Here is a 25,047-nt window from a genome sequence, read left to right as displayed (position 1 = left end):
CTAGGGTTATTCGCTTCCTTGGATGGAATTCAATACATGCATGTGGCGACTGCCAAACAGGCAGCATACTTACGCCTCCAGCAGCACAGCTGCTATAACTTATATTCTACTTTTGCTGGCTTCTCAGGCCTGCTCTTAAGGCGACTCTTCGTGAACTCCTGGTATCAATATCAGCCAAGGAACATTATCAGTGGTGTCTTTGCGGACGATTCGCCCATGGTCAGCACGCGGTTCCAGCGCTTTCCGAATTAGCTCGTCAGCTATCGAACTAACATGCAATTATATATGTCTTCTTCAGTCTAGACTTGCTAAACGCGTGGCAAGCATTAGAAGGTCATAGGCGAGCTGATGTAGCACACGAGAGTCCGGACATCAAGATTTTTAGCCTACATACAACTACATCAAGCAGTTCGCTACCTATAGGCAAGCCCTGAGTAGTAAGTACCAGAACTTGCGCCGAGAACTTGAGCTGGACCGAACCGTTCCAGGGCCCTCTGGCGATCCCCATACCAGCCGGTGTGGAAGATGGCTAATACGATCCCAGAAATGCTGGCTCCAGTCCGTGTTCCCTTTCAGGTAAAAGAAGAAGGATATGTGGGCTTAGCACCGCAAAAAGCATCTTTTTGTAATGAACAATGGAGCGGAGCAAATACTAAACAGTCCTGGTGAGCGTCGTTTTGCAGCCTCAAAGCCACAAGGTCAAGCCGATCTGTTGACATGGTATTCAGAACAATATGCAGCATGTACATGGCTTCTCAATATATATCCTCCATCTCGGCCACCTGGACTTGGGCGAGCAAAAGATGTCTCCGTTCGGGTCCCTCTTTGTCCTCCTCTATGTAAGATCCGTAACTCATTCATCGAGCTCGCGTCTCGGTCCGCCAACTCCAAACACTCCAAAGTATCAACACATGCAGTCCATCGTACTCTTTGCCATGAATATCTACAAATGCAGTCCGTCATCATTCTTTCTTCTCCTCTGCATCGGGATATTTGTCGATCAGATCAGGCTCGCCCTTGATCAGCTTCTCGGTATTCAGCCTCACACTCCATCGAATCATTTTAGTCTCGCCTTCGGTTCTGAAGCCTTCCACGCCGCTCTTGATGTCGCTTTCGTCTTTGTAGGGACCGACGGGTCGGTAGTGCTCCATCAGCGACGGCTGCGTGGTCAGGCACTTGTTCTTCCCGCGTCCCGGCTCTCCATCGCAAAATGCCCGAAGCATAAGATCAAATGGCGCATTGGCTCCCTTGAGGCCGAGCTGGAACAGAATGTTACGTGCTCCTCGCTGGCTGATTGCATAGCCGAGAGTGCAGGTACCCCATTGGGAGTGGTGCACGGCGCGGGTGTGATCGGGATAGTCGTTTTTGAGGACAAAGGGTTTAATGTAGAGACTCTCGAGATGTTTCTTCTCCGGAACCGTGACATCTTTGTGTCGAATCACACGACCCTTGGGCAATTCCAGGTTGTCGTTGTGTGGAAAGGTCTGGCCGCAGTGGCCGATCCAGAAGACGTCCCAGTCGTCGCCGTATGGGGAGATTTTGGGAGGCTCCGTCCTGGGAAGTTTCTCGAAGGGTATCTCGGTAACGACGGATGCCGACTTGTTGGCCGGCTTGGGGTACGTTGGATCAGCGTAGGCGTCCGGGTATCCTATGAGCGGCTGCGTGAGGGCTCGGGTTGCGAGAGCGACGCCGCGGAGCTGTTCTTTGAGTCTGATGTCCCAGTCGGCGTCGTCTTCCATGATCAAGGCCGATGACAGGTTTTGGCGGATGACTCTAAAGCCGGGTCTCAGCGACTTTGATCTCGTGTCGGTTGCGCGACAAGTCAGGGGTTCGTCGGACGGCCTACTCTTGAATCGCATTCATGTGTCCCCTCCAAGATCCCAGCTCGGCGTCGACAATGTGCCCCATGTTTTCTATCTTCGGGATGGCCTTTTCCGGGACGGCTGAGCCTGACAGCCCGTCTATGAAGTCGATGGACATGTGGGTGAGGGCTGATTGGAGAACCATGCCATCCCGGCGATCGGTCCGCGAGGGCAAGCTGACGACCATGATCTTCTCGAACTAGAAAAAGGGAAGGGCGGAGACGTTAGCCATGCTGAAGCGAAGCTTGCTGCAGCAAGATGCTTTTCTCTTGACCCACCCCGAGCGTGCTGTTGTAGATGTCGTCAAGCAGACGGTCTTGGCCCTGTGTTTCTGGAGCTTTGACTTTGGTGGGAAACTGCAGGAGCGAACCGGAGGCAGCCAGGCGTCGGCTATTGTGAAGAATGAGGATGACGAAGAAGAAGGCGACGACGCCAAAGGCCCACCCCGTCCGCACAGGCACGTATGTTCGGGGCATCTCGACGAGCCGGCCGCGTCGGCCACAGGCAAGAAGGAATGGGAATTTACTGGGCACCAGCTAAGAGAGGTCGAAGCTGGCAGGCAGGCCATGCCCACGCCCTTTATTATCATGGTTCACGAGTGTCATCTACCCAGAGGCCATGCGGAAACATACGACGCCCACTAATTACAGGACAAGCCTAAAACTGTCAGCTTTGCAATGCCATGGCAGCCCTCCCATACATGGCTCGGGGACGCCAGGGACCCGCGTGTTTCCACTCCACCCCCGTTCTTTGGCCCCGGCACCTTGGGTTTGCCGAGTGGTCAATGCGATACTTAGGCGAACCATCAGGCCCACTTACACTGTCATTCATTACTCGTGGTTGACTCTGCCTCGAGTTATAGGCTGCCATGCATGTACATGTGCTCCGTGTGAATCCATCACAAGACTGCTTTGCGAGCGCTCGTGAGCAAACACATGGGCGAGCTCGGGATAGGCTCGTCCGGGTCCAGTAGCCCCGATTGCTGTGCCGTCAAGCTCCGAGTATCCTGTTTGAAAATCAAGGGTGGGTAACCATGTCCAAAGAGGGCGTCGATACCCCTATAAGTGCGCAGGACAAACTACACCATCTACCACCCGTATAACATTAGAGAGTTTCGGAGCTGAGAGGGCTGTCCATAAACGTAGTGGGTAATGGCCCAATAGTCCTGCAATCCGAGGCCTTTCAACTGACCAGCCACTTCCTCTATTCGTATTATTCTATACCCTTACGCAGGGTAAGACAGACTGTAGTTGAAATCTCTCCCGTCTGGAAAAGCAATACCGGTGTAGTGATGTGACTGACTGACTTCCCGTGGAGCCTGTCCGAGTCAGTCCTTTTCAGCGGATCTTATTCCGAACCCTGCTCGTCTCAGGACACAGGCAACCGTACGAGAAAAAAATCGGCCCGCCGAGATTCGGAGCCGAGGCCACGTACGGACATGTAACGCCCAGCCCGGTTGACGCCATCTCGACGCCAATGAGACGGGCGGGCCATAATGATGAGACGGGCCAAAATGATGCAGGGGGCTCCAAGAAATCGGTCAGATTGGCGAGCTGCAGCCTATCCCGTGGCCACGCTGGCGCTCGAGCTGCGGGTAGCGGCGTCTCGGTGAAGGCCGAGTTGTTGCCCTGCCATGTTGTCTCTCCATGGCCCCGGTCTCGCCCCCACAAGCGAACGGCATACACACATATGCAGAGTACTTATTCATGGCCATGGAAAGCATCAAAGAGGGCCGGAAGTCGACAGGGGGGCTTCACCGGGCTCGACTCTTGTATATATGCCCGACATTCCCAGACCATGTTGTTGAGAGCCAAATCGCTACGTGTTCCCGAAGTTATTATGTACACTTTTCAACTCAAGCACACCTTCGTTTCAGAGATTCATCCCGTCGTTTCGTGAACGATGAGATCCGGATCGTGCTTCGACAACCTACATCCTCCCGCGCCCACAATTGCATTCATGTCTCGTTTCCATCTTCGTTTTTTGCGTCATGTACAGAATGTCCCCTGACATGAGAACGTACGGAGTGCAATGCTTGACAAGAAATAAGAATAGGCACCGAGTAGGACAAGAAGAGCATTCGTCGTATTGTATGTCTCATGCGACAAATGAACGCCGACTGTTCACCCGGTCAATGTCGTACGGGTTACCCTCGTATGTCCTGGATCCCATAGTACGGATGGACGGACGGGAGAGAGTCCCCGTGACCGGCTCAAACGGCAGCTCCTCGCTCTCCGTGGCTTCACCATCGCCGCTCGACACCTCGTCCTTCTCGCTCGACGCCTTTTCGTCCACCACTTTCTCTTCCGACTGGGCTGCGCCCTCTCGAAGCCTCCTCATAAAGGCGGCCGATTCGGCAGCGAACTTGCATCGCGCGCGGATGGCCGGCCCGTAATGGTAAAAGAGAAAGGGGAACGGCACGCACGCGAGAGCCAGAAAAGCCGGGATCGACGACGCCCAGTGGATGCCCAGGCCTTCGTACATGTAGCTAGTGAAGAGGGGGAAGGCTGCGCCGAACAAGGAGCGCAGGACCGAGTTTGCGGCGAGGACGGAGGCGGCAAAGATGGTGTAGGCGTCGATGAGATAGTTCATGATGCTGAGGAAGACGAGCACCATGCCGAAGCCAAAGGGGACGCCGGCCGCTATGCTGACCATCCAGTGGATCGAGGCGTCGTTGGTCCACGCAAACCAGAAGAGGCCGATGGGGAGCGCCACGGCGCCGATCATGGCGGCCGGGAGCCGGGCCTCGGGAGGCGCAAACCCGTCGTGCTCGCGCTCGATGCGGACGTAGCGCTTGTTGGCCGGGATGGTGTAGGCAATGGCAAACAGCATGCCGACCATGATGCCGAGGAACGCGAGGCCGCCGACGCCCTGGTTCCAGCCGCGGCCCTTGACGTAGACGATGGGGAAGGCGGCAAAGAGCATGTAGAGGGTGCCGTAGATGATGGCCATGAAGATGGACAGGAGCAGGACAATGGGCTCGCGGAAGAGCAGGATCCAGGGCCGCAGCAGCGCCGTCCTGATGGACTCGCCCAGCGAAATCTTGCCCTGGGCGTGGTCGGCGGCGCTCACGTAGCAGCGGCCCGAGGCGCGGGAGAGGGCGGCGGCGCGCTTGCGGAGCAGGACGGGCGAGTACGTCTCCGGCAGGCAGAGGCAACCCGTGATCCAGAGGGCGCCGGAGAAGGCGGCGAGGAAGCCCATGACCCAGCGCCAGCCGGCCGTGATGCCGAGGAAGCCGCCGATGACGGGGCCCAGGACGGGGCCGAGAAAGGGGGCGGCGGCGAAGATGGCCAGGGCAAGCCCTCGCTGCGAGGCCGGGAACATGTCGGCGATGGTGCCGCCGGCGTTGGTCAGGGGCGAGGAGCCAAAGGCGCCAGCCAAGAAGCGCAGGATCATGAGGGTCCAGGCATTCCGGGCGCCCGCGCAGCCGGCGTTGAAGGCTGTGAGGGCGGCATAGGTGGCGATGAAGAGGACCTGGCGGCCGAACAGCTCGCTCAGGGGTGCCCACAGCAACGGCCCGACGGCGAAGCCGAGGACGAAGAGGGAGACGCCCAGCGTGGCCACCTCCTGGCCGATGGAGAAGTCGTGCATGATCTGAACGATGCCGCCCGTGTAGGCCGACGAGACGAGGGTCACGGCCAGCGTGGCGATGGCAACCGTCATGGTGATGAACCACTTGGTCGCGCTGCTGAACTGCATCGGGTTCCGGGGGTCGTCGGGGATCCACTGCACCAGGTACGGGTCCTCGGCCGTGCCGGACCCGGGATAGGGGAACCTGGCCACCTCGGGCGTGATGCCGGCCTGATCAACCACCAGGCGCCAGTACGGTATTCTGCCGCTGCCGCCGCCGCCGCCGGAGATGCTGCTTCCGCCCTTGGCCTGGCCCTCGGCGTCGTCTTGGGACGTTGCCATCATGATAAGAGTGGTGGCGATGATCCCTCTATACTGTCAGTCCCTCTGCCCGTCGTCATGTGTGGTCCAGACTCGGGACTCTGGCGAGCGGACGGTAACTGAGAACAGAACCCTTGACGTTGCAGAGCATGCGAGATCAAGAACAAGACGCAAGGCACATATTCCTTGTTATGAAACATGAAAGATTCCCGCGGAAACGGACCACCTTCAGAGTCCGCGGACTCAGACCGGACTTTAGCAGGTTGTGTGCGGAGAGCGCCAGCCGTCTTCAATCTCGCCCCCAAGGCCGGATCCGCCGGGGCCGAGTCCCAAGCAGAGAAGAAGAAAAGAAAGACAAGGAAGAAGCATGTCCCAAGTGGCGAGCTGTTCGACAACTAGACCAGGGCTGCATTGTCTATGGGACAAGGAGAGGATCTTGGCCAGGGTGGTTTTCCATATCTAAATATGGAAATACCCTTTCCATGAATGGCATGGAATAGGTATGGATATGGATCCATGTATTTCCATACTATTGGCTGAACCACGCCACTAACAAGGGTTCCTACAGGGGGCTACCTACAGGGCTGTGGGCCTGGAACCCCGCTACAAATCCGCACATCCACAAAATCAGCCTCACCACCAACCCACAGCATACCATTATCACCTGGCGACAATGGATTCTGAGCCTGTGTTAGTTATGTTTCTTCGATTCTGAATCCATTGCTTCGGATTCATTCGCGTCTATATCTCCCAAGACAAGAGAAAAACCTGCTTTTGGATCATGAAAACATGCTCATCTGGCAGTAGTGTACCGGTAGTAAAAGGGTTAGGGGAAGCGGAGTTCAAAGGCAGGAACCGCCTCATATATTATCTTTATTGTCCCCAGAATGATCCCTACAGTACTTCTGTCACAGCCAGCTTTCGAAAACACCCTGAGGGCAAGAAAGTATGTCATCAACGTCGCAGAGAATTTATCTCCTCTTCAACCGTCCATCATCGAAGGATTTGATCAACTCTACGGGCAAGCGTGGGATCTGGGCCGTGTCTTCAAAGGCTACCTTGACCAAGAAATTATCAATAAAGAGAATTCGCCCTATTACGCCGCTTCTTTGGTCCTTCATCCAAGCTATCGCACGACGTACATCCACTCAAATTAGAAGAAGTGGCATAAAACTGCTTTCAAACGGGTCAAAGACCTTTGCTACTCTTACCGAAATACAAACGACGGTACAATTTCGTATCATGTACTGGACGAAGAAGAAGACAATGGCCTTGATGCATTTGATCGTATTTCAAGAAATCTGCAGAATTGTGCTCGACCTACAAGTCAAGACGAGTATGAAGATTACATCTCAGGTGATCCATATGAGATTGCGCCAACAACTGCTTTATCATGGTGGCTTCAAGAGCGACATAGGAACCGACGGCCGAAGTTATCACGAATGGCAATAGACATCCTATCAATGCCAGCGATGAGCGACGAGCCGGAACGGGTGTTTTCAGGGCTCGTCGTACGATCTCCTGGGAAAGGGCACAATTGGATGCGGACCAAATTGAAAAGGAGAATTGGTTGAAGCATTGGGTGAAGAACAATGTCTTGAAGAGGAAGGGGCGGTGGCGTGACCGTGGCGTGAGAATTCGTGCAAATTCCCGTCTGATTTCCCTCCTCGTCTTGGAACAAAACACGTAAGATTTGCCTACCCTCTCTTTTGGACATTATCATTGAGCTCAATCAATTACTTCGTATTTTTAATTCACCATATGGTGTGAATTTGTCCATCTTGTCGAAGGTGTCTTCAGTGACATTTTGTCGTCGTGCACGGACCAAGTATGGAAAGGTGTATTGCAATACTTGCAATAAATGTGGGGCCGATACCGATTATCGATTGCAGGCCTTTCCATGTATGGAAAACCACCCTGATCTTGGCTCATAAGCAAGGATTAAACTGCCCGCCTCGAAACGCCCGAGTTTGCAGGCGGCGGCGGTCTTATCATCACTCACGTGTAACTTATCTCCCTATTTACGCATATTAATTCGCGGCAGTCTGGTGACACCCTTCGTTCTCTTACATGGGAGCCTCCCCTTTCCCGGACTAACACTACCGGGCCATTCAACTAGCGGCGGGAGAGAGGACCGGTGTCGGCGCAATACCGCCGTGAATGTGCAAACTCGTCCCCATGGAAACAAGCGGACTTACTTCGATGGATGCCCCGTTTATCAGGGCGCCACGGGGCACCCCTTTTGTTTTCAGTCGTACTGAACTTGATAGCCTCGAGGCCAGGTGTCGAAGCGAACACGAGGCTCGACTTTCACCCACAAATCTCCCATGGCCACTGCTCCCGTCTAGCTCTTGAAACACCTCACGGCAGCTGCATACATGTTGAGAAGCTATCCAATTGTATTTGGCTCTCCGACAAACTGGATACTTGTAAGCCTTAAGACTCGCAAATTTCACTTCCATCGCGGCGTTACTCGACATCAACGACGAACCACCGTGCCGATTGCCAAGACTGATCGTCCGACTTGCAAAGGAAGCTTCGTTCTGATGCGTACATATGCTGAATGGCAAATACTGCTGGGACACCCCCTAGGCTTGGGGATCTGAGGTAGTGGCAAGTTCTTCTCTACCTGCGTGTTTCTGAGCTGCTTAACGACTATACATCTCGGTGCTTGTGGATGTAGACGTTGATGCCTCCCTCTCACCTGCGCACTGGATACCTCCTGAGCTCGGTCTATTTGGATCACGCGCATTGTACGGGTCTCTCGCTTGCTTTGAAACTTTTCGGGTATACACTCGGCAGAGGGGTGAGACAATGACCCGTGTCGGTGCCCAAGACATTCCATCAATCGTCGCAAAGTCCTCGTTACTTCCTCAGTGTGTCTCAGCAACGGCGCCAGGCTTCGATAGGCAAGTTATACATGCGGACCATTCATGTGAAATCAAACTTATCCCCTGGCTCAAAACATAAAGGGAAAATATGATAATGCCTCCAGCTCAAAGCAGCCTGTCAGATACGCAGAATATCCCCATGTTTCTCGAGCCACCCCAAGGCACCACTACGGAAGTCATCCTTGATAATCTTATTATTGAAAAACGACTTGAACCACATGAGATCGTTGTTGTCCTTCCACTGCGGCCACTCTGCATAGCCGCCCACGCCCTTGTTCGGGTCCAGGTTGTAGAGAAAATTGAAGTAGTACGTGCGGCAGCTCTTCATGGCGTGGCTGGGCAAGATGCCGTAGAAGATATGAAGGATATCCGACCCGTGAAAGGTTCCCACAACGGGCGTGCCGTAGAAATAGGACGAGAGGTAGGACCAGGCAGGCACGTCTGGCTTGACCTTGGCAATCGACTTAAGCACCGTGCGCCGGGTCGAGAGGAAGCTGACATCGGCCAGGATCGCGGCGACTCGCTTAAAGCCAGGGTATAGTTCGTTGAGAATACCTGTCCGGAAAGGACCCCCCTGCAGTAGCGCGGGCTCGTAGAGGTCGACGTACTCCTTCAACTTGTCCCTAGGGGCATTGTGGAAAAGGTACTGGTGAAGATAATCGGCCATCTTGTCAGCTGTGGTTACATTAGTCTGGAAGATTGAGAAGATGGTGCCTTCGTCTTCCTGGTCTCCGATGATGAAAGGCACGGCGTGATACCTGCCCTTCTCTGTCATCTTGTCCGGACTGTCCTCCAAGACTTTGCCGTCGGGGCGGGGGAGGTAGGAAAGGGCGACAGAGGTGTACGACAGAATCCCGGGGGGCGCAGTCGAGGCGCGGAGGAATGTCTCGTAGGGCAACTCGCGCAGGCATTTCAGGGTATCCTCCGCGCCCGAGCATCCCGCCTGTTCGACGACGAAATCATAGACAGCTTGGCCCTTGGGGCAGTCGACCGGGTCGGCAGGAACAGAGCTGCCCGAGTTCATAATGGCACCTCGGAAGAGCGGCTTGCCGTGATAGGATGCGTTGCCCCCGAACAGGAGCATTTGGTTGTAGACAGAAATGGCGCCGGCGGACTCGCCCCAAATCGTAACCTTGGACGGATCACCGCCAAAGGCCTCGATGTTATCGGCAACCCACTCGAGGCCCATGCGTTGATCGAGTAAGCCGAGGTTGGAGCTGCCATCGCGCAGGATTTCCTTGCCGGGCATGAAGCCAAAGCCGGCAACGCGGTAATTGACAGCCACGTATACAAAAGGCTGTTTGTTCTTCCTGGCCGTCGCCAGAAGACTAGTGGCGTCGTAGGAGTTGGTGCTTCCTAATTCGAAGCCTCCTCCATAGATCCAGAAGAGGACGGGAAGCTTGTCACCGGCCTTGGTGCCCTCCGGTCTAGCGACGTCGACCGTTAGGCAGTCTTCTTGGCCATTTAGCTGTTTTAGCAGAGGAAGCTGGAGAAGAGTAGACAGAATCTTTCCAAGTCCGTCTCTTGCCTCGGAAGAGACGAACATTTGTGGGCAGGCCGGGGCAAAGCCGGTAGCATCGACGTTGCCCAGCTTTCTCGAGAGTCTCCTAGGTGGCTTAAGACGCAGGGGCCCGACGGGCGGATCGGCAAACGGGATGCCGTTGAAAACCTCGACTCCCAGACGCGATTTGCCCGTGATCTTGCCTTCTCCAGTTGGGACGTCGACATTGACCTTGGCGAATCGCTGTTGTTGTGTCTGCGGCGCCTCAGGGTCCGGGATAGGGAACGGCGCCGCGTCCGGGTCCGGGAAAGATGGCGGCCGCACCTCTGGGCCCTGCACCTTAGGTGCTGGAGTCGAGTCTGGAGTTGGAGTCGGTTCCGAGGTCGGGACGGCCCCGGCCGAGGGGACGAACAAAGCAGCCAATGCCGCCTGTATGATGAGAAACTTCATGCTGAAACGTCGAGGAGCGGTTGGGAGAAGTACAAGACACGCTTAACAGGGTGACCGGCACAGCACGCCTTGGTTTATTCTTGTTATTGGAGGGGGCTGAAACGAGGGAAACTGGAATGAAGACGGCCGCTATCCGCTAGACTCCGTACCGAACCCTCTACGGAGAGCCTCATTGAAAAGGGAAAAGCAACGGGGAAACAGGGGATCTTATGCTGATCCCTTTCCAGGGCGTCTCTACTCCCTACGCGCATAGCGGCTCAGAAAAACCCCACATAACCAAGACACCTATGCTGGGGAGGCTGGACATGTAGCGTGACAAGACAACACACGCACTCGTATATTCACACACACACACATGTTGCCGTCACCGTCAATCCGGGAATAAAGATGGCGTCGTTGGACTACGGGCTCTCGGCCGTGCGGCTCATCCGGCCAGCGGTCCTATGACCTCGTGGCCGTCGGTCGACAGGGGCGTTGCTCCTTTGGGAAACTCACAAGGTTCGAGTCCCCGCTTCCCCACGCGGGGAGCAAGCAGGAGTATTGCGGGGTACATGGCGATGGGCTGGGATAGGTATCCGATCGGTAGGGCTGGCACATGAAAGTGGTTGAAGAGAGAAGCTGGGCGCCAGAGAGCGCCAATGTTGGGGAGCCGAGGCTCGCTTCAACCACCGCCTCTTCTTAGCGCGAGGGACTCCTGCAACGCCAGCTCAATAGCGGCTACAGGGGCGAGAGGGAGGGAACACCATGCCCCTGTTCGGTCCATTACTTGTCCGAAGTCCACTGTCATTGGATACGGCCTTGAGCTGCGGAGGTGGTGTCCGGGGGCACGGGAGTCTTGGCCAGGCCGTCCAGGTATGTACTCGGCATCGAGACCCGAGTGCTTTTTGTTTCCACGGCACGGATGAGCGGCAATAGAGAGTGAGAATGCCTAGCTTGCGTCTGTAGAACGGCCGTGATTGTTGCCACGTACAACAAATACGACGAGGAGGAGATGGTTATTATTCAATCTGGGCGGTGGCTTGAGCGAACCCGAGACGAAACATTGAGCCGAGAGACAGAGGACAATCGGAGTCCTCAAACACCCATATAAGCCAAGAAACGAGGCCATGTATGAATACCGACTCAAGACCGGACGAGGAACAGCACTCGCGCCGTGGCACCTTGTCCGTATGTACTACCGCAGCTACACATGTACGCACGGCAAGGCAAGGTAGGCATGGCTTTGGGCCTCATGCGACTACGTCTAGGCCACATGGGGAAGGTATGTCGGGGGCATCCTAGAAGAGGAGGATCCGCACCTCGAGCATACAGTGTTCTTCAGGCCCGGACTACATGTAAACAGCTCCCTTGATGAATCGACATGAGCAGATGCTGCCAAGTTGAAGCCTGAGCCGACGCTGCCCACAACGACGAGCCGTCTGTCAAACCCGAATAGCTGCCGCACGTCTCAAAGCGCTCAAAGTCATCGGATGTAGGCCGTTACCATGGGAGAACTTGGATGGCCCCTTTTGGCCTTTGTGTTCGGAGAAGCCTCGGCGGCGTCGATCTGCCCCCGGTCGCGATCCTACCTTCTTGTTGCGCCTCTGACCAGGCGCTTTGTTGGCACTAGTATTCGAATGACCTCACCATTGGTGCTGTTCACAAGGCTCCTCTGGACAAAAACGACAGCGGAGTCGCATCACGGGTGCCGAGACCCTGGCCTGGCATCAATGGCGACGTTGACGTGTGCTGGCCGCATTCATTCTCGAATCCTGATCCATCTCCCCGATCCAGCTGTGCCTCTTGTCTCTCCATATTCCAGGGATCCTATCTCCATCCAACCACGGTTAATGTGTGCTTCTTTTTTCTAGCTCATCAGAGTTTTATTCACTTGAGCTCCTTTGCTTTGACAAGCTGCAGATAGAATGTGCATTGCTCTCGTGCTTTGGCGTTTCATCTGTTCTAGCCCGCCAATAAGTCGGCCTAGTATCTGCGCCATTGCAGCATGGGTTGCATTCATCCGGCCCTTCTCGGTCATAGTTGCATGTGCTTCCGGGAAACGGTCTTTAGAGTAGTAGACAGGGACCAACACTATGAGCATTTCTTCTCATGACATGCCAGTATTCACGGATATAATAACAGACGGAAGAAACAAGCGAAGTAACACGTATCTCATGTAATACTCGCCAAGTCACTGCAGTACTTCGTGAGGTGAGATGGCTCGAACCAATTCTTACAATAGCATCACTGCTGCGCGTCATCTATGTGCTGGCCACGGGTAGCCATTATAAACCCCTAGTTCTACTCGCCCCTCGACTTCGCCAACGAACGCCGGCGCACCATCGCATAAGCTTGATTACCTATCCATAACTGCCGTCGTTAATTATTCCTACCGATCATAGCCCATGGACTGATCAGTACTCTCTAGAGTCCGACTCGACGCTAGTCGACGCAATCAGGGCAGACGCAGTTTAACTTCCAGAGAGGCCTAAACGAGGCACTTCGTAGGTTGATCTACCAAGGCTCAGTGAAAGGAATGGCGCCGCAAATGTACATTATTTGCTCCAAAGTATATATCTTGTGGCTTTAGAGGTCTCGAAAGCATGCCGTCTAGAAGATTAATATTCCGCAAATGAAATTAACACCACGGCGAGAGAGACTCCCTCGCCACCAACGAAACGTACATGTAAACACTGACCCCAATCGACTACTGGCCTGGAAGCCGTACTCGTTCTCCCTGGCTCCAAGAGAGGCGCTGTATCAGTCCGTGATACGGTGCAGTTGATAACAGCGAATCCGACAAGGCTAGAAGAAAGTCAAGCCTCACATGCTAATGATACTTGATCAAGACGGTACCCTGCCCATACACCCAAGTTTAGGAGACAGACTACTTGGCGGCGCTCGTTGTCATCTAGAGCGGATATTTACTGCAGTCTCTGGTAAGTCTAGGGCTCTAGTAGACAGGCCAGACTTGGGAGGACTTTTGCCAAGTTATGCGGAGTCTGGGAGGACTTAACTGTTCGTGGGAAAATTTCCACACCAATCACTGCCCGAAGCCCGAACGACAATGTACAGTGTCGACTTCAGTATTCATGGCGGACAGGTAGCGGCCGCTTGCTGTTTACTCCATGTATAGCTTATAGTGCGACAGAACTCGAGAATCCACCAGTGATGGCTTACCGGGATGGTTGAACTCGACCAAGGCTTGAGCTGCTGTCGAGGACATATGGTTTTGAAGCTAAACGCTCTGGGTTGAAACCTGTGATTATAATTCGAGAGAAGATTTTATGCTCGGGTAGCACGGGCATGGTAAAGTTGATTGGCGGACAATAGAGACTCTTTGATTTCGAGAGGAGAAGCTTTACCAATTAAGTCCCTGCACATAGAAATGGGCACCCCCCTGTTTTGGGCACCCCAAAAAAATCACGACCATTTTCAACACCATTAATTCAATCCCTTCTCACTGCCCACCACCGTGCACTACGATACAATCGTCACCTATTTCTGAAACCTCAGCTTCGGTTTCATCAGATTCTTCATTCTCAGCTGCGTTCACCTCCTCCTGCGCCCGTCGTATTGCCTCAATATTGGCGAACCTCGAATTCGGGCTCGTGACCACCCTCTTCCTTTTTTTCGGCTTGACGGCCGCCAATTGTGTTTCCAGTGCCTGAATCTGCAATTGAGCTTTTGCTAAAGGCCATCCTTCTCGTCAAACCCTTTGTGATCTTCCTGAACAGCAATCTCTTCGTGGGCACGTCGTCGTCTAGCTGGTTGAATTGAACTACCTGAACCTTCAGATCTTGCGAGCGCCTCGGGGTCGACCACGCAATCTGGGATGTGTCTGATTGCCAGTCACTGGTGGGTAAGTGGCTATTGAATGCATTGGCCACATTTTTCGCGTTCTTTTGCGTCTGTTGCTGTTCTCCAGCAGAAGAGGGCTCAAAAGTGGCTTCGCCATCGACACCGGCCACAAACCCGTCGCTTTCCAGCCACCCTTGATGTTTGACACAGTGAGCGCTTGCTCGCGTGCTTTCTGGTAGCAGGAAAGAAAGTTTTGCTTGCCGACTGGGCTTGAATCGGTCAGGAGGCTGAGAAATCCGACCTGTTTGCGGTAGTAGTGCTTAAGAGCGGAGAAGACAGACAAATCGAGCGGTTGCAGCACATGAGAGGTATGGGGAGGTAAGAAAAGAAGGTGAATCTGATGCTGGTAGCATAGATACATGAAGTCAACCGTCTCGTGACTTCCGTGGCCGTCCAATACTAGCAGTCTTCGCTCCGAAGGGTCGGGTGGCTGGGTTCTTGGAATGAACACCTTTTCGAGCCACTCCACCGCAGTTTGGTCCGAAGTCCAGCCGTTCTTTGTCGCAGTGAATTGCCAGTCACTAAAAGTACTGAGATCTTCTGGGAACCACTGTTGCTGGACCGATTTGCCCTTGAAAATGACGAGTGGAGGGAGGAAGGTGCCGGCAGCGGACACGCACTCGATGAACGACGTCCAGACCCGAGAACCAGGCGTCTTCTTTTGTACAGATCGTTTTTCAGCACTGCCAACGACCAGGCCATTCTCCCCAAGTCCTTCCATGATGCCTGCTTCATCCATGTTGTACCTGTTCTCCGGCTTAATAGCCAGAATCTCGGGAAGGAAGAAATTGTTGAACCAAGGCCGAATTACCTCGGTAGAAGCGCCGTTGACACGCGCAGAGTCTCTGTGATGGCACTTCTGGGTCCGAACTGCAGGATTTCGTCTTAAAAATGCTTGCATCCAGTGTTTTCCGAGCGGTGTGTGGTCTCCTTTGACGGCGAGCATGCGCTGCGCGAACTGCCTGATCTGCGAGTGAGTGGGAGGAAGGCCCAAGGCGTCCTGAATGAGAATCCATTCGGTAAGTTGCTTTTCCTGTGTCTGAGAAAGCCTCTGAAGAGCAGAAAATGCATCCTTTCTGCATTCGTGACCATGCATGCGATTGTAAAGAGTTGCCCTCAGGACGCCCCAATCGCGAGCAGCCTTCTTGGCGGATCCGCCATTGGCGATTGCCTCAAGGGCGCTGTGAATGTCAGACTCTGTATATTTCATCAGTAGTGGCTTGAAGACACATGCGTCAATTTTTTAGCAGATTGGATGCGTTTCCGCGGTGAAATTTGCTGTTGAAGTTGACGCAGCCGTTTAGGTTGGGCACCCATCTTGGGTGCCCAAAACAGGGGGGTGCCCATTTCTATGTGCAGGGACTTAATGAAAGTCATCTTGAGCTATAATAACGACAGCGCAGTGCTTGTAAGGGCGTTTAATACCTCCGTCTCCATATAGTCAGGCTCTCTCGACTTGAGAGAAAAGGAATGTGATAGCTCTAGCCATTATACCGCCCCCTCTAGCCATCAAGCTGTGAGGAAACAGCGCCAACAACAACATGCCCTATTTTGGATGTTAAATGCTCGACGACTGCTCTAGTGCCTCTTCAACTACGAAACAAAGGCAATGAGCCACAGAACAGGGATAATTGCTCGGCAGGTCATTCTAAGTTGTCATGTTTGCCTTCAATGTTGTTCATAGATCTCTATTCACTCCCACTTTGCTAAGAGGCAGCTATATCAAACCTGGGTCGTTGCGCATAGCGCTTAAGCTGGCTTCAATAAGCGGCGCTGCGCTTAGGAAGCCAGATATTCGAACTGAATGTAAAAATACATGTAACAGAATGTCTCAAGCAAACCCCTGTCACCACAGAAAAGAAAAGGGCCGATGCATCCTTGTCTGAATGCAAGAGTAATTACTACTAACCCGGAGTACAGAGATTGTGCTCTCAGTAGTAGATTTGGATCGGAGCGTCAAATGGCTCGAGTCCATCGTCTTGGAATCCGTCGGGGCCCGGGGGCGGCGCAGCCTGGACGACGGGGGCGGAATCATCTGCCTCTATGATGGCCCCCCCGTCTTGAGGTGGAAGCTCGTTGGGGTCAAAGCCGGGAAAGGGGGGGAAGCCCGGAAGCTCCTGTGGTTGGGCCGGGCCACCGTCGGAAGACACGCCCGGGAAAGGAGGCATGGCCGGACTGCCACCGGGTCTGCCGGCTGGGCCTTCGGCGCCCGGGAAGGGTGATCCGGGATTCGGCATGGGCCGGCCGGGACTTGGCATGGGCCAGCCGGGATTTGGCATGGGCCGGCCGGGATTTGGCATTGGCTGGCCGGGATTTGGCATTGGCTCGCCAGGATTTGGCAAGGGTTGTCCGGGATTCGGCATGGGCTGCCCAGGACGAGGACCCGGTCTCGGGCCCGGGCCACCGGGTCCACCGGGTCCGTTTGGTCTTCCGGATCCCCGTCCTGCGCTGCCCTGGCTGTTTCCATCCGTCTGGCGGCGCTCTCTGAAATTCTGTCTCATATACTGCATCTGACCCTGAGTGAATGCCTGCTTTGGGCAGTCCCTGTTATTACCTTTTGATTAGCAACTGATCCACCCACTCCCTTGCTTTCCACTCCCGGCCCAAGAGACACTTACGCGTAGCTCATGATGTTCTGGTTCAGCTCCTCCTCCTGAGCCGGCGTGACGCCGCACCGGTTCTGCCCCGTACGGCACATCATAGCCGGCCCCGACTCGGGAGGCGTGTCGCCGATTGCTCTGCAGGTGCCATCCTCGGAAAAGGTATGCGGCAGGCCGAACCAGTGGCCGACCTCGTGGGTGCCCACCTTTGTGATGCCAAAGTCGTTAGGGTCGTTTTTGCGCGCCTCCCGGCCGTTCATGGTGTTGGGCCGGCTCGGGAAGTTCGGCTGGCGCTGGCCGCGCCTCTCAGTCGGTCCCCCGGGGATAGAATCGGAGGCGACAGCGCACCCATCCATAGGGTCTCCTCTTCCGGGAGCCGTGGGAAAGGTGCATTCTCCTTTGAGCCCGGGCCTGCCAAAGTTCCGGACGTAGTAGAGGTTGAGCACGCTCGAGTCGCCCTGGCGGAGCTGCTGCTTCATAGCAATGCCGCGGTCGTCTCCGTATGTGGCCAAGTTGCGGTCTTCGGTAAACGTCACGTCCTGAATCTTGAACGAGATTTTGGCCGGGGCGTAGAGCGTGTTCATAATCTCCACGGACTTGCTCACGGACTCGTTCTAGACATGGAACGTGCTGCATTAGCTTCCGTGTAGGTGAGGCATGTCTGGCCCGGACTGCACAGTGACGGAGATAGGATACGTGTTCTTGGATATAACGTACACTGAGCATGCCTCCTTCCAGCGTGTTGTCTTCAGCAACGACATGGATAAAAGTGGCGATCTCGAGGGGCTGGTCGTCACCGGCCTGGCGGTTGAAGATCCCCCCTTCGGCAGACCGGGCCATGAGGGACTTGAAGGATTGCATCTGCTCGTTGCTGGGGCTTGGAGCACCGCAAATGGACGTGTCCTCTCCGCGCTCGATGACGCCGGCCATGGTGGCCGTGGCCATGAAGCCAGCAACGACAAGGGGCTGGGTAATCATGATGGAGTCAAGTGAAGGTTGGAAAGTTGGACCAAAGACAAGGAAAGTGATGAAGGGAAGAAAGAAGGTAAACTCGTCCAGACGAGATGCAAAGATGCCAGAAAGGAGTGTCAAAGGAATGTGTCTGCTTCTTTGGCTGATGACTCCAAGCCCTTCTCTGGACTCAAGGAGGTTGCCGAGTGCTTTTATAAACGCGAGGTGCAAGCGGCTATGAGGGCAACATGTCCCGAGCGCGCGGCCTCGGTGTAGTCAAGGGCCAAGTCGTGTCATGACGGGATGTCCCCGCCAAGCTTCTTCAGCAGCCAAGACGCTGGCAAGCTTCATATGGATGGGAAACCTGGCTCGCAACGGTTCAACGGGACTATCACGAGCCATGTGGATTGCCGACTGTAATCATGGGCTTTATGCTTGAGGGAGATTCGAGGACAATCCCTGGAGGAGAGATGATCTCGTCCCAGGACAGGCCTTGCGAATGAAGCGCCCGTTCATTTCCCTGGACCGACAGGGGGTCCGTTGGCCAGGGACAGAGTAGAGAAGGCCACCAGCTAGTCGATGGGAAGGACATGGTGCCAGGAGATTCGCCCGTGAAACAGGACCTTGGTCGATAGGCGCCGCGGTGGGGAATCCGTATGGTCTTTGCCCAAGCGGATGGCAAGGGTGAACTTCAGACTGCTTGTGTGTAACTGCGAGAGCCCGGAAAAAGCAGGTATCAACATGTACATGCATGTACAGGGCTGCGTTGTACATGAAGCAAGGAGCTTTTGCTCGCCCCCGTACCAGGCCAGGTTTGAAATACACTCACGTCCTGAACCGTCCCACGTATCTAGGGGGCAGAAACTGCAATCAGTGAATATGTCGCTTCCAGGGTTTTTGTCAGTGTCGGTTGGTAGACCGGGCCTCCCATCCATCAGTCATATCCAACCCCGGCCGACCAGGCGCTTCTCGGTGAAAAGCGATTTGGCATAGTTGCCGCAAGAGGTCTTCTAGAGTGTTTGAGCATCGTCCGACATTTGTTAGCGTCTCCGTCGGCGCTTAAGTCGACCAGGGCGCTTCGGGACCGCACGTGCATCTTCCAATAGGCTTCGACCTGGGAGCCTGGCCTTGATTTCTTGTCAAGGGCACTGTCGCTTCAAGGGGCCATGTTGAAAAGGGGGGAGCTGCAGGCCTCGTTTGTCTAGAGTTGAGTGTAAGCCCGCCTTTCCTGACCCCTCTGTCATCGGCCTCGACGACGCGGGCGACTCGTAAACGACTCGCTAGCGCCTCCTATCATCCCAGGGCAGTGGTTCTTAGGTTGTTGCTTCATGAATGGCCGTTGTCGAGTCTTGGCAGGAGCTGCATATATCCAATGCGAGGCTCACGCTTCGACACCTGCATCTTTGATGTGATGGAGGTGAAGGATCCTTTGCGGGAGATCTTCCTCACCAGTTCACCGCGCAAATCCCCGCAGCATCATCCCTTGCTTTTCCACGACCCCTGAAGATTGTGGCCTTGGCAGGAGCTTTTCTTGTTACACAGGCTCGTTTTTTTGCGACTACATGTGCCCAGCGTGCAGCACAATTTGGGCAAGCCGTGTTTGGGTCGTCGGACGCGCCGGCTGCGTTCCAACTTGATTCGCGAGAGTCGAGGGTGATCCTCGTCGAACCCCGTGGTTGGTTTCACATCTTGGCATCTCTCGACTATGCCGCCTTGAATTGCATTATCATGACATCAGAGACGGGGTTGCAGAAAATGCGCTGCATTGTCAGCACTGTTCAGATGGCATCGCGTATGAACGCTCTACCCTCCTAGTCAGCAACGCCTACACGGCGGTGTTCAGACCGGGCCATCTCCATCGCCGTCGGCAATGCAACCGAGGGCATAGCATATCTTCGGTGGGTACGCTTCTCTGCCTCGGCAGCTAATCGCCCGGGATGCCGCAAACTCCGCCATCGGCCGGAGGGATGTCCAGCCATCCTCACAATCAGACCAGCGGATCGGGTGGATTAAGCTCAGTTTCAACGCCAACAAGCGCAGCGCTAGCGTCGCAGACCCCGGTCCATCTATGGCGCTCAAAGCGATATAAGCTTATGAACGATCACGGCATGTCTTGGGCCTGCCAGCCTGGCAGCTGCTCGTACAACATGCAAAGGCCATCTTATTCCCCGCCCGCCCGAGAGATGGCATGGGCTACCTCGGGGAGAATCAGTCAATGGATTTTGTCCTGAACTCACTGAGTGTAGGGGCACAGGGGACATCAGAGCGTTCCGACAGTCTAGCAATACATCAGCTCGAGTATATGGGGCCCCCGAGTATATACAGACATCGTACAATGTCGACGGTTACAACAGTAGAGACGCCGCGGACTAGCCCTTTTAGGGGCAGAATCAAGGCCGCGATGATGAGGGGAGACAATGTGAAGCTCCCTGTCTCTGGTGCCCCCGTAGCATGAAAAGTCCCTCCCTCTTGATAAGCCAACACAAAAGGTCCTCGCCGCCCCCTGTATGACGTCGATATCTAGTTCAGGCCGAGAATCCTCACGTCGGGCTCATGACATCAACGGGGAGCTCAACTCGACTGATGTGCGCCCGGGCCCTGCGGGCTGGCCGGGTCGCCGCTGACTCGCAAGTGCCCATCACCTCGACCTCTCGGAGAGCTCGACGTGCTGGTTTGCGGGGGCGGGGGCCACTGAAAGATCAAGGTTGAACCGACCAGAGGAGTTGACGTGCTGCATGCATAAAAACCTCTCGAACATCTCGGACCCCGGCCGATGGAGTGGTGGGGTGGGGGGCAAGCCCTCGTTGCTGCCGTTGCTTTTGACCCTTGAATCCCAGTCCAGGGTCGAGCATGGCCGGCGGTTCTGCAGCAGAAACATCCCCCATCCTTGGCTACGTCGTGTTTTGGACCGGCTCCAGGGCCTCAAGAGAAAGCAAAGTTGCCCGAAATGAAAAAGGAGCTTCCCAACCATTTTTCGACCCAGCGTCCAAGCGCCTCAGAATCTTGCACATCTCGAGGGTGTCTCCAGTAGGGCCCGGGTGTCCATCCGAGGAAAGACACGATGGAAACAGACGATACGGGGATTGGAGTGGTGAAACTGGCTTGGTGGATGGCTAATCGAACGTCTATTATGCACAAGGCCTTGCCTGCGTTACTTAACATGGCCACGCTCCAAAGTTTGAAGTGGGTGACAAGACTGAACATATGAAGTTATCTCATTCTCCCTCCTCAGTATCTCCTCTCGTCCCTCGCACACTAGGAATCGTGTTATCATATCTACACAAGCCCAGGCAAAAGTAACCGAAGTGCTGGTACGCAAAACACGACAAGGACACAAAAGTGACGAGCAAGAGAGATCCCATCGACTCTCTCATCTCCCGTTCTCTTCTTTCAATGTGAGCGCTGTTTGTTGCGAAGCCGCTCGTAGGACCTCTAGAGGTTCCCTGCTTGCTGATGCTCCTGCTGAGACAGTCAGCCAGGACGTCAGGCCTGCTTTCTGATGCGTCGGCTGAGACAGTCAGCCCGGCCGTCAGGGACGGTGTCCTAGGAAAAGTGGGGCGCAGCCACCCCGATTGACGGAGGTGTGAGGCAGACGGAGAAGATCGAGATTGTGGCCAGGAATAAAGGGCGAGGAAGGAAGGAACAGACACAGAGAACAGAAGGAAAAATGGAGCAGCACCGGACGATTCTGAAATACTAACTTTATGCCTATTTGGCCCTACTTTTCGTGACAGTCATGAGCCGGGAGGAACTACGTTCCTGTAACTTCCATTCCGACCGAAAACCACTCTCAAATCAACGAGATGTCGAAGTCTTCTGCCGCCCCTGCACGAGCGATCCTCTCAGGACCAAGCAACTGGGACAAATGGAGAAGGAGCTCAGGAATCGAACTGACAAGACGATCCATAGCCTGATCTTTACCAACGAGGACCCCTCGAACCTCCTGAGCGACCTGAATTCCGCCACTACGCCCTGATGCTGTTAGACTCGCTGACCTCTCTGCCGTTCAGAAGAGATTATAACGACGCGATGCGGGACTATGATATCAGGAGGAAAGAGTATAAAGATGAGACTAAACTGGTTACCAACGCTCGCATAGCGATGCAGGAATCAGTGGTATCCTCGAAGCAGAACGCCTTCGACGAAGACCTTCCAATTCGTCAGTGGTTTAAACGTCTAGAAGCGTCGACGGCCCCTGAAGCGGGATATATGATGAATCTCACAAGGACCAAGTATTCGACCCACCTAAAGAGATTTAACGCAAAGGATCTAGACTCCTGGATCGACAAATGGGAAGACATAATGTCTGACGCCGATAAGTATAAGCTAATGGAGGCCCAAACGGGCCAGTGGCTTAGAGACGTTGCCACATTGATTAGGCCTCTGGATAACTCCTAGGCTACCAGTACGAACAAGGAAGCAGGATACTCGACGCAAAATCAGAGGCTACCCAGGGAAACTGTTCGACTTCGACCGATATGGTCCTCCTGCTGCTGCTCCTGTTAACCCCGTTGTTCACAATCCGGCAGCAGCTGCAGTAGCCGCGATGGCCGCTGCAGCAACGGCCGCAGTCGCCGCCGTTCTTGCAGCCCAAGCTCCGACGGAGAGTCAATGGACTGTTGAGAGAGTCGTGCGAGATGTGAAGCATCTGGCCGAAAGCAGAGAAGCAGAAAAACCCCGAGGTGCTATCAAAAGAGGAGGCGCATTTCATGCGGACAAAGCAGCAGCAGACGCAGACGATGCGGACGAAGTACCGCCAGCGAAGAAGAAGAAGCTGGACAGAGAGCCCTTGGAAAGGGAGCCATATTCCAAAAGAGATCCCTGCCTTGCCTGCAGACGCAAGGGACACGAGCTCGAGGGTTGCTGGCAGGTTATCGAAGAAGCCAGACCAGAGGGCTATAATCCGCCCCCTGAAAGGTATCTCAAGATGACACGAGAGAGAGTCGCTGACGATCCTGTCCTGAAAAGGAGAATTGAAGATATTCGAAAGAAAATGCAGAAATAGCAACCAAGGATGAGGGAGAAGGTTGCCTACTGTCCCGGTTTCTCATCGAGCCTGGTTTCTTTGCAGACTCTTATCGACGACGATCAGATCTTTTGGGATACGCTGTCTGAGCCTATGAGGCTAGTCCGAAAGGGCCAGACTATCGGGATCACCGAGAGGAAATATCAGCAGTTTGTTGTTGAATACCAGCCCGTGGAAACCGAATTCCCGGATTTCAACAGTGCGTTCCAGGCATCGAAGAAGGAGACAAGGAAAGCTCGAAGAGCCGGCTCAAGAGATCCTCGACCTGCCTCTCAAGGAGACGGCAAGCTTTGGCACGCCCGTCTTGGTCACCCTGGTCAATGGCTTTGCACAAGCTAGGCCTACAAAGGGGTCCGGATTAAGGGCCGAAAACCGTCGAATGCGAGTACTGTGCTCAGGGAAGGTCAGAAGGCAAGTCTCCGCCGTCCACCTGACGAGGAAAGAGACAAGCCGTGCTACGAGATCTGGATAGACTGGACCGACCTTGCGAGAGACCACGAGAACTACGTCCGTGTGATGTTTATCACAGACGCCTTCTCTGGAATGGTCTTTCCCTACTTCATGAAGACCTACAAGGCAAAGGAACACGGAGCTGTCTTGAAAGACTTTTCCTCCTTTATGCTCGCTCGCTTTGGATTTAAGACGAATGTCGTGCGCTCTGACGGCGAGCTCTTCACGAAGAAAATCTCAGCCTGGATGAGGAAGAAAGGGATGACAAAGGCGATGTCAGCTTCCAACACTCAGGACCAGAATGGTGGAGCCGAGAGGTCAGGAGGATCTCTACCGAGAGAGCGAGAGTCATGAGGATTGCCTCTCGACTACCGCATTCACTATGGAAAGAGATCATCGAAGCAGCCTGCTACCTCCGAAACCGAACGCCAAGAGAGCCTCGATTCGCCGCTGAAAACGCTAACGAAGGAGAAGCCGACTGGAAGTCTCCCATTGACTTGTTCACAGGAAGAAAAATCAGCTCTCACATCTTCGTGCGTACGGCTGCCGAGCCTACGCAATGACAGCAAATGCACAGCTTGGATTGAGGAAGAGGTGGAAGCTCGACCCGAGAGCTCACATCGGATACCTCATCGGTTATAAGTCTACAAATATTTTCCTAATTTGGATCCCTCTCTTGAAGAAGGTCATTGCAACGAGAGATGTTGTCTTTGACGAGTATACGTTCTTCGAAGGAGGAGGCGAGCGGATGCCGCTGCCTGCGAGCATCGGAGAGATGATCCAACAGATTGAAATCCCGGAAGACCAGACGGCGAATCAGGCCATCCTTGACGAAGAGACCGATGAAGACACTGATATCGAGGACCTCGAGGATGATGACATCAGAATGGCTGAAGATAACGAAGTCGAGGAGCAGGGACAACAACAAAGCGAAGAGCAGGAAAGAAGACTACGGGCGAGCGGGAGCTGGAAGATGCATACCTAACGCCACCAGCTTCTGACCCGGAGGAAGAAGAACCACATGGAGTCTTTTCGGTTCACTTTCCATACGCTGACCCTAATGGGGTGGTGGTAAAGCCCCTTTCCAAGTCGATCTGGAGCCGTTGCAAGCTCAGAAGAGAGTCCGTGTTCAGGATGATCCTGAAGAGGAGGCTCACCCTGAGGGTGGGTTGCTCTCTTGGAGGAGCGGCATTTCAAGCCGACCTTGAAGGCCTGATGAAAGAATCGCGTTTGAAAGCTCTGGAACCATTTGATCAACCAGAGCTGGATCAGTCATACATCGACCGTTTTGCCGACTTCGTCCCGGTGCCAATTGAGGACGGGGTGCACGGAGCCTTCACAGCAGGAAGGTTGTTCAGACCGAAAAGCGCAAAAGTCCACAAGAGAGACCTACCCGAGCCTCCACAGACGCAGAAGCAACTAGAAAAACACCCGTATAGAGAGGAATTCACCCAGGCTCAGAGAGACCACCTGGCCTCACATGCGGAAATGGGCTCGTTTGACGAGGTCTTCTGGACGAAGGCTGCTGGAAAGCAGGTCCTCGGTTGCAAGTGGGTATTCATCTATAAGACTGATAAGCACGGCA

The 25,047-nt window shown here is 54.4% G+C and overlaps 6 protein-coding genes across 6 annotated transcripts; 1 reads left to right on the top strand and 5 right to left on the bottom strand.

Moving 5' to 3' along the window:
• Nucleotides 1-962: 962 nt before the first annotated feature.
• On the bottom strand, nucleotides 963-2,338 carry HRG_00069 (glycosyltransferase family 25 (LPS biosynthesis protein) domain-containing protein; the record flags this gene model as incomplete). Its single annotated transcript, XM_044858540.1, has 3 exons — nucleotides 963-1,773; nucleotides 1,847-2,061; nucleotides 2,141-2,338. 3 exons carry the CDS (start codon nucleotides 2,336-2,338, stop codon nucleotides 963-965), a joined length of 1,224 nt encoding a protein of 407 aa, XP_044724940.1.
• A 1,621-nt stretch (nucleotides 2,339-3,959) lies between these two features.
• On the bottom strand, nucleotides 3,960-5,777 carry HRG_00068 (major facilitator superfamily domain-containing protein; the record flags this gene model as incomplete). Its single annotated transcript, XM_044858539.1, has 1 exon — nucleotides 3,960-5,777. The coding sequence occupies one exon, from the start codon at nucleotides 5,775-5,777 to the stop codon at nucleotides 3,960-3,962; it is 1,818 nt and encodes a 605-aa protein (XP_044724939.1).
• A 2,985-nt stretch (nucleotides 5,778-8,762) lies between these two features.
• Nucleotides 8,763-10,595, bottom strand: HRG_00067 (carboxylesterase family domain-containing protein; the record flags this gene model as incomplete). Its single annotated transcript, XM_044858538.1, has 3 exons — nucleotides 8,763-10,112; nucleotides 10,173-10,400; nucleotides 10,470-10,595. The coding sequence occupies 3 exons, from the start codon at nucleotides 10,593-10,595 to the stop codon at nucleotides 8,763-8,765; spliced, it is 1,704 nt and encodes a 567-aa protein (XP_044724938.1).
• Nucleotides 10,596-14,155: 3,560 nt separating this feature from the next.
• HRG_00066 (DDE superfamily endonuclease domain-containing protein) lies at nucleotides 14,156-15,174 on the bottom strand (the record flags this gene model as incomplete). The annotated part of the gene is made up of 2 exons (XM_044858537.1): nucleotides 14,156-14,491; nucleotides 14,539-15,174. 2 exons carry the CDS (start codon nucleotides 15,172-15,174, stop codon nucleotides 14,156-14,158), a joined length of 972 nt encoding a protein of 323 aa, XP_044724937.1.
• Nucleotides 15,175-16,366: 1,192 nt separating this feature from the next.
• On the bottom strand, nucleotides 16,367-18,013 carry HRG_00065 (pregnancy-associated plasma protein-A domain-containing protein; the record flags this gene model as incomplete). Its single annotated transcript, XM_044858536.1, has 3 exons — nucleotides 16,367-16,979; nucleotides 17,054-17,649; nucleotides 17,753-18,013. The coding sequence occupies 3 exons, from the start codon at nucleotides 18,011-18,013 to the stop codon at nucleotides 16,367-16,369; spliced, it is 1,470 nt and encodes a 489-aa protein (XP_044724936.1).
• Nucleotides 18,014-23,105: 5,092 nt separating this feature from the next.
• On the top strand, nucleotides 23,106-24,447 carry HRG_00064 (integrase core domain-containing protein; the record flags this gene model as incomplete). Its single annotated transcript, XM_044858535.1, has 4 exons — nucleotides 23,106-23,211; nucleotides 23,267-23,363; nucleotides 23,411-23,779; nucleotides 23,970-24,447. The coding sequence occupies 4 exons, from the start codon at nucleotides 23,106-23,108 to the stop codon at nucleotides 24,445-24,447; spliced, it is 1,050 nt and encodes a 349-aa protein (XP_044724935.1).
• Between the last annotated feature and the right edge of the window lie 600 nt (nucleotides 24,448-25,047).

This window comes from Hirsutella rhossiliensis, assembly GCF_020360975.1.
Source record: "Hirsutella rhossiliensis strain HR02 chromosome Unknown scaffold00001, whole genome shotgun sequence".
Taxonomy (NCBI): domain Eukaryota; kingdom Fungi; phylum Ascomycota; class Sordariomycetes; order Hypocreales; family Ophiocordycipitaceae; genus Hirsutella; species Hirsutella rhossiliensis.
The sequence above is the reverse complement of the archived record's forward strand: the minus strand, read 5'-3'. Positions and strand labels throughout refer to the sequence as shown.